The sequence below is a fragment of the Lampetra planeri genome, chromosome 28, assembly GCF_965212315.1.
Source record: "Lampetra planeri chromosome 28, kcLamPlan1.2.h2, whole genome shotgun sequence".
Classification (NCBI taxonomy): Eukaryota; Metazoa; Chordata; class Hyperoartia; order Petromyzontiformes; family Petromyzontidae; genus Lampetra; species Lampetra planeri.
In genome coordinates, this window is record NC_136134.1 from 8875385 (window position 1) to 8884083 (window position 8699).

At 46.0% G+C, this 8699-nt stretch overlaps 1 protein-coding gene across 1 annotated transcript in view; it reads right to left on the minus strand.

Moving 5' to 3' along the window:
- DVL3 (dishevelled segment polarity protein 3) overlaps nt 1-5747 on the minus strand; it is a 52144-nt gene extending 46397 nt beyond the window's left edge. Inside the window, 1 exon segment of the mRNA XM_078607798.1 lies at nt 5313-5747. Coding sequence (XP_078463924.1) covers nt 5313-5482 — 170 coding nt within the window. The 5' untranslated portion in view covers nt 5483-5747.
- Between the last annotated feature and the right edge of the window lie 2952 nt (nt 5748-8699).

The following is an 8699-nucleotide window of genomic DNA, read 5'->3' on the forward strand; positions in this document are numbered from 1 at the left end:
TTGCCTTCTGCAGAGGTAACCAGGAATAGGAATGTAATGCAAACTGGCACACGGAAGACTGAAAAGAGGAAGAGCTATGACCAGAGGGGAAGGATAACAAAGATTTAGCACATTGAAGTCTAAAAATACGAACAGCAGAAAAGATGGTGCAAGATCTGAAGAGGTCTAAGGGAGCTCGCATCGACAGCAGGTGTGGAAACACTACCGGATGATGATGATGTCGATGACGAACCACCTGGAAGTGGTATAACCCGAAGTAATAAATACATTTTATTATCGGAGCCTTTACACAGATAAGAGGAGCCACACAGACCTGGAGAGATAATCCATCTTCTTATCTGCATTTATCTGCAAATAACCTCGTGGACAAGAGGAGCGATAGCCACAGATAAATTCAGATAACAGAATCTGGACAATAGCATTCCCTCCACATCGCCATCGACGAGGGAATATTTATTGCAGTAGGATTACACATACCCAAGACAAAAAAACCTGTCTGACATGTGCACTACATGCCCCCGAAAGCAATTCCACTATTCTCTAGCACAGTGGGGCCACCCAGCTGAGGCCAATTTCAAATTTTAGGCGAGTGACTCTTCCAGTAAAGTTTAAAGGAAAACCACATTTGGGAGCATGGCCTGTTGCTGCCTTTTGACATGATACAAGGGGACCATGCAAAGGCGGTGTGTGGCTGGAGACGCAGACATGCCTCCCAGCACCGCCAGGCTACAGCAGCCGAGATGAACCTTTGACCTCGTCGGGTTTCATCAGCGAAGTGCAGCTGTGTGCTCTGGCCAAAATGGAAAGTTCAAAGAGATGCGCACGCAGAGCATGGTGATGCATCCTGCAGGCGGACACGAGCATCACACGAGACACGCGCTCATTATGGTAGCACAGGACGTGGGCGACAAGCACAATGTGGGTGGCCGCTACCACGGTTTCAAGACACATCGATTTATCCATTTAGAGACTTAGGGTTCATGTTACACACGTCAAATGGCGTGTGTAAGAATAGATTTTTTCCAATTCGTGAAAATTATGTCAACGTGATGGACTAATGTTACATTTGTGTTAAACGGTGCAGACAAAATTGTGCAAATGAGACAGAAAAAAATGAAACAATACCAGCAAGACGTTAAACATAATACAACAAAAAGAATTGATTATTTTTAATCACATCACGGCTGAATCACTGGAAGGGGGTCAGCGTTACACCCGGAGTAACTCGACTCACCACGATAAGACAGCCGTCATTGTTAGTCATCCACATTGTTAGTCATATTCACCGTTCATTTTTAGAAACTACGTGCTGTACTTATTTCAGAGCAATGGTCCAGCGTAATGTATGCTTGTAATAAAGTGTGTTCTGTAACCAAGGTTTTATTTTTTTGACTGAGTTACATTAATTATGCATGTCGCATGTACAATTTATTTTTATTTTTCCAAAATGAAGACCTCTTCTCATCTTGCCGATGTGTCGACCGTCTTGTTCATTCCCCCCCCCCCACCCCCCGGCACAGAAACTGTGCGTACATTCTTTGCTCCTCGGGTCTTCTGTTGTTAAGAGACAATTGTGTCTTTCGCCTCTCACGTGGTTATAAACGAAACTCAGTTATCTGCCTTCGTCTTATATAAGGCCTGCCTTGATCAAACATGATCAATGTGTCAGTGATATCCCACCCGCTTATTTTTAATATGCATGTTTATTTAGAAGGTGGTGAGAACACATTAAATCCCGAGGGTTAGCGGTTTGAAATAAACTGGTAAAAATATTTCACCCAAAGTGAGATGACAGCCCATTGTGTCTTAATGTTCCTAATAAACTACATTACGACAACACTGCATAGCACTGGAGTGGAGAAGCGGCCACGGTCATCTTAATCCAATCCGAATCCGGCGACCCGAGTTTTCTTGGTTTAACACGTAAGCTTTCGCGACCAATATAATCCACAATACAGGTTCATCTGAAGCTAATTGTAATTACTGGCTTTGCTCTCCAACACACCGTTGTGCTGTACTAGTAACGAATTGGCATGTTCTGTTTACGTGACATACCTTAAGAGAATTGGCTGTGTCGGATGGTGGCATGTTTAACGACACATTTATATATTTACGCGATCTAACCCCGAGTTTGCTGCCTGGCCACAGGTAACATCAACGGCGAGTGATATATGAACCAGTCCCGGGACACTCGTTTAACACAACCAGCACTAACCAGCGTGAAGTATGGTCAAACAACTCTCATGATGATAACGGGTCGAGAGGCCTTCATTTAGCAGTGTATTGAAAATCGGCTGTACAGTAAAATATAATAATACATAGTCACGCTGGTAGAGAAGCAGACTTCCGCACAAAGGTGCCGAGTAGAAATTTCTACTCGGGGTCGTTTCAACCACATCACCACTACCACCATCATTATCACCACATGTATTATTTATCAACACCAGTATCACCAGCAGCATCATCATCATCATCACAACTGTCAGCATCACCCCCATTAAATTTCGATTTAAAGCTTTCGTGACTGCAGGGATTCATCTTCTTGGTTCTTTCGGTAAAGTCACGTAAAACGGAAGTAATAAAATAATAAAAATAAAACATAATAAAATAATTCTCACGACGTTTCGGCCACAACGCAAGCAGCCGTCCTCAGGTGGAGGGAAGTAATAAAATAATAAAAATAAAACATAAAATAATTCTCACGACGTTTCGGCCACAACGCAAGCAGCCGTCCTCCACCTGAGGCTGCTTGCGTGGCGCCGAAACGTCGTGAGAATTATTTTATTATGTTTTATTTTTATTATTTATTACTTCCCTTCTACGTGACTTTACCGAAAGAACCAAGAAGATCACCCCCATTGTCAACGCTATAATTATCACCACAATCATAAACAAAACCAACATCAACACAACCATCACCACCACTATCACCGCCATTCATTATCATCGCCTTCATCATTATCATCATCAGCTCATCATCATCATCCCTACTCAAGTTTGTAAAATTATTCCCAACCAGTGAAGGCTACACAATTTTGTACAGAGTAAGTTAACAGTCATTATAGCGCTGTGGATAGACTTAACCTGACATAGAAACGTGGAATTCCAATGACTGCCTTCGGACAACACTCGCTTAACAGGACGATACACAAAAAGGCTAACAATATAAATCCCACTGAAACTGTTAATCTCGGAATTAATGCCTCTGAAAGTAACAAAAGTTAAAGCTTATTCTCAATCATTACATTAAAGCGATACAATAAGATCAACTGCATGTTTTATAATAATCAGTAGTAGTTGATTAATGCCACAGCATCTTAAATGTAAGATTGTAACACTCAAGATCAGCTGTTGTTCTGCTGTGCGCATGTGAATGTCTGACAAATGAGCAACATTTATTTAACTTGCTTGACCCTGCCGATGTGACTCATGAAGTCAAAAACCGGTTTTCCTGCTCAAAACAAATACACCTAGAAAACATTCTGCAAGAACCAAAGGCCGAAGGTCTAAAATGACAACTGAATCTACATTTGTTTGGCTGAGGAACAAACCATCCTGAATGATCATATCTCAGAAGCTAAGCGGAGTTGAACCTGGTTAGTAGATTCATGGGAGATTCCCTGGCAAGTAGCGGCTGTTTTAGACTTCTACTGCAAGATCAACAGATGAGAGTAAAACATCATTTTTGACGCCATCTGTGCAGACATGTGAATGTTATAACCTCTCTATAATACGTGGGCTTTCTCTGGGCGATCAGGGAGAGCAGTAGTTCATTGATACTGGCACTGCACTATGAACCGACCACCCGAGTTTGATTCCAAGCAATAACCCGAAAAAGGTGGTGATTGATATCGGAATCGTTCCACTCTTCACCAACCCACACTACTAACCAGCTTGGGGGAAGCCTTAATTCAGCCATACAACGGGGCCGTGTATTATTCTCAAAGTCCTTTGGCCAGAAGATAAAATAGCAGTTCGGATTTATTCATACAGCGAATAAGGGTCAACTACTTTGTACCCCACTCGTTCCAAGCGATATTCACGTAATTCACGGTGATTGGAAGCAAAGAATCTGCCTATCGGATTCCTCCAGGATAAATAATTATTCTGATAAAAAAAAAGATTCAGTACCAACCAATAAATCATCTTTGGGCACATATTGACTCTAATAATTAAGGTTTTCAGGTTTTCTCCCACATCGTGCCACTCCTTAATAAATGTCCACACGCCCGCACTCAGCCATCCCAATACAGAGCCCTCTAGAAAGAAGAGATTTTGAGACTCGGGCCGTTCTGGGTACGACAACACCGGCAACTATTTAGTTCTCCAGTCAGCACGCACAGTTGCTGTCTGACATAGTACGCGTTTCTTGCACGCGCCATAACAATGTGGAATTTCCACTACCGGCAATTGGGGGGGGGGGGTGTGTGATTGAAATCGATGTGCCCCACCTGATTTGCACCGTGTCATTTACAACTTAACCTCACGTGAACTTTGGGGGGGGGGGGGGGGCAATGCTGACCACGTAGAGATGTAGAGTGGGGGGGAGGGTGCAATTAGGGCTGCAGACGGCAGGTTCACAATGGGCAACTCTTTTTGCCGGTGATGTAATTGAGTGACATCACATGGCAGTGGAGGGAGGGCATCAATGATGAGAGGGAATGTGGCAACCGAGACCCCCACCACCAGTGCCAACCTCCGCCTGCTCCACCTCGTTACTTTGTCAAACATCTCTTAAGAATTAACGTCTGGCCATAGTGGTGGCGGTCGTGGTTTGAGAGTGGGGGGTGAAGAGTGCCTCGCCCGCTCACACACACAACATAAAATGGAGGAAGAGGCTCAGCCGGTCCCTTTACATTCCGCAGTCCGCATGGGCGAAGAGTGGCGCCGAGCCGCCTCCCCATTGGACGAGCGGCTCGCCGCCGACCAATCGGCGCCTTAGCTTGGCGCGTGCGCGCGACCAAATACAAAAGCCCCCCCCCCCCTCCACACACAGCCGCCGACGCAACACAAAACGGATCGGCGAGATCGGCGCTCTGCATTTCCCAGCGCAGATAGGCGCCGCGCGCCGTGTCGACGACACCCATTGGCCATCGGCCGCGGACATGACGAGGCGAGAGCCAATGGGGAGCGGCGTAACATCTAGCGCGGTGCATCCGCTCTGCGAAATGCAATCGGCAAGCAAACACCAACACCCCCCCTTCTCCTCACAACCCCCCCACTCAGCACCACCTTACCCCCCCCACCACCCCTTCGCCTCCCCGCAATCAACCCCACCACTAACGCTTTACAATGCAACGCGAGTCGCTCACCCAAAATCCACGTCCATGGACTTAAAATAGAACTTGTAGTTGTGCGTGGGGCGGTTGAGCGCCGTCTTGAAGTCCCCCAAGGTGACCCGCTCGGGCGCGACGGGCAGCTTCACCAGATACGGGGTCTCCTCCTCGTCCATGTGATAAATGATTTTCGTCTCCCCCGCCATGGTGATGTTTGGTGACGGCTGCTGCTGATACTGCTGCTGGTGGTGGCGGCGGCGGCGGTAGCGGCCGCACAGCGAGGGCTCCCCGCCGCCACCTCCTCCTCCTCCTCCGCTTCCTCACTTTCCTTTGCACCGGCGCAGAGAAGGAGCCGCTCGAACGAGGGGGAAGAAGTCGCCGAATCCAATGCGGCGGCGGCGGCCGGGGGGGGGGCCCAGGAGAAGTTGCGCCGCCGCCTCCGCCGCTGATCAACCCGCCCGCCCGCTCAGCGATCGGGCCACACCCCCCGTCCAGATTTCCCACAACGGACAGGCGCCGCCGCCTGCTCATTGGTGCACGCCGCGTCACGCGCACGGCTCTCGACCAATGGCCGGCGTCGGCTTGCCGATGCGGTCTATGTATTTTGAGAGCCGTGTCTCGGTAGTGCAATACAGTCAGAATTGTTTTATTAATTTTATTTGTGTTTCTTTATTTTTTATTTTGTTTATTTACGATCCGTGGTTCATTTGTTTTGTGCAGAGGACGCGGTTTTTTCGTTCCCTTGAGAAATGCCGCGACTGTAAAGGATTTAATGTTGTGGATTTTGCGTATGTGTGTGTTTAATGCCACTCTATATAAGTAAATACGGAGTTCCCCCATGGCCTCTTGTTGGGACCCTAATTATGAAGGACCATATCAAGGACCATTGCCCGAAACGTTGCCTATTAACCTTTTAGAGCAGGGTTATTCAACGAATGTTTGGAGGGTTTTTATTTATTTAATTAAGCAGGAGCTCTTGAGCCTCCATCAATACTCAAGGTCCTCATTGGACTTCGCTTGCAGGGGACATTTATGGTCGTTTTTTTTTACTTTAGAATTCCAGGATACCAAAGATTTACAGGACTAACAATGTCGTTTATGGACCAGTCTTACACATGACACTTGGGATTCCTGTAAATGTATGTGTTTTTGTCATTAGAATTCCTATATTTATGTGACTTTTAATGTCCTTACCAGCCCGATTTGATCAATATTGAGTGTGCCATTTTTTCAATGCCATGGGCCCCAAAACCCTTTCTTTAAAAGTAGTGAACATTACGAACTCAACAGCTAATGTACGCCGTTGTTCTTCCAAAAGTCCCATTATGGATATTCTTATGGCCCTAATAACATTTTTCTCGAGGAAGTTAGGGGACTGGGGAGGTTCTGGAAGAATAATTAGTCTTTAGATGGTTGAGATCAAGAGAAGGCATTAAACAGTGTCGAGGGATAGAGTAGTGAAGGGAATGGTGTATGTTTGAGGTGGATGGTAGGTTTGGATCTGGAAATAGGTGGCTTATGGATGGAAAATAAAACAAATTTGAGGTAGCGGTGGGTCCTTAAAGTGACAGGTGCGATGGTGGTGCGAGTGGTGGTATTGGACATGATGACGTTGAGGGTGTGGCCACGGGAGTGAGTGAGAAATGAGAAGAGTTGGGAAGAGATACACGGATTCCTAAAGTGGCTGGACATTGGTTGAGATTAAACTAGATAAAGTGATGCCATACGCTGTGATGTCACAGAGCACGCTGTGATGTCACAGAGCACGCTGTGATGTCACAGAGCACGCTGTGATGTCACAGAACACGCTGTGACATCATAGTGTAAATGCTTACCCCGAGCTCTCAATACTCTGATAGTGCGCTGTCTTTGAGTTGTACGCCTTTTGGCGTCATCTGATCCAACACCAATGGAGACTAGGCTCTAAGAAAAGCTGTCTCGGGTGTGGACCAATCAACTTCAAGGACAGTGCATATCATTATCATCATCTGAGTTGTTTCTTTTTGTTTGCATTTTGACTGCTTGTGTTGTGGTTATTGCAAACATGATGCCTTGTATAAAGGTGTCAGTTTTTGTACCAGTTGAAAGGGTAAAAACCTATTACTACGCTGTGATGTCACAGCGGACATCATGCATTCTGCTCTAGCTCTCACCACTATGTGTATACGATGAAATACATTAGACGTGGTCGGAGAAAGGGGGGTCAGTCAGTCCCCATCAGCCCGAAATTTGGTTCTCCCACAATGCGGCCGAGCCCACACCGAAGCGATCAGGTGCACAACCACACGGCTCTCGAAATCGCACAGCTTAGTGGCCGCCACGGGCTGCTTTGTCCAACATCTGAGCGAGACGTTATGCAACGAGGACGCATCTAGGCATGGCTTGAAGTGTCTGGGCACGCATCTCTACTGGTTAGGCTCGCTTCCCCACCCACTGTCACCAATAAACGGAGACAGTATCGATTATTTGATGATACTGCATTGGCAGTGGTGCACAAGCACAAAAACTCAACACGTCCGTTAATAACACTGCGGCCTTGAAAGGTAATTATATATAACGGGCAGAGATTTGGGAAATTTCCCTTCGTCATAGCACATTAATAAAGAGGCCATAATTGGATAAGAGTGAGATGCTGCACGATACACCATGGGGTCTGATGAGAATTAAAGCTTAAATCTATTTTCCGATTATTATTTTTAATTGGCACACCTATTTTTGGATGTTTTTTTACATTATTTGGTGATAATGCGTTGGCAGTGGCGCACGACCACAAATAACAAAAGGCACTCAACACATTCGTCAATTTTGACTTCGTGAATGAAAATGCCGTTTCGGACAATGAAGGATCATTGCCGAAAGCATCGCCTATTATGTAATGTTCCTTTTAGGGTCACAGTGCTATTGGCGATTATAATTGTTTCTCGAGTAACCTATTGAATAGCAATGTCACAAGAAATCGCTGATCAGGTGGCTTGAATGTAGTGTCTCCTGTAAGCAACCGGTTGCAAAGACCCCCCCTCCCCCCCAGGTGTGTACGATTATCAGTAGACAAACCTGTCAACCCCTTATCAGTGCCCTACCTTATCACAAACCAATTTACACCTTATTGGCCACCCCGTGCCCTGATAAATCTCAACATTCATCCCAAAAAGTCACCCTCACAAGGACAGAAACACAAACAAATAGACAAAAGCATGTTTTTGTTGTTGCCCGTATTCAAACGGCCGTACGCCGTATGGACCTGAAATCTCAGTTTCCCTGTATAATAACACGGGATAAACCGTATGGGTTTACAGGTTTGCTATCCCTATCTGACATACCTGTCAACCCCTTATCAGTGCTTATCACAGACCAACTCAGACCTCATTGGCCACCCCGTGCCGCTTATAAATCTCAACGTTTCATCCTAAAAAGCCCCATCAT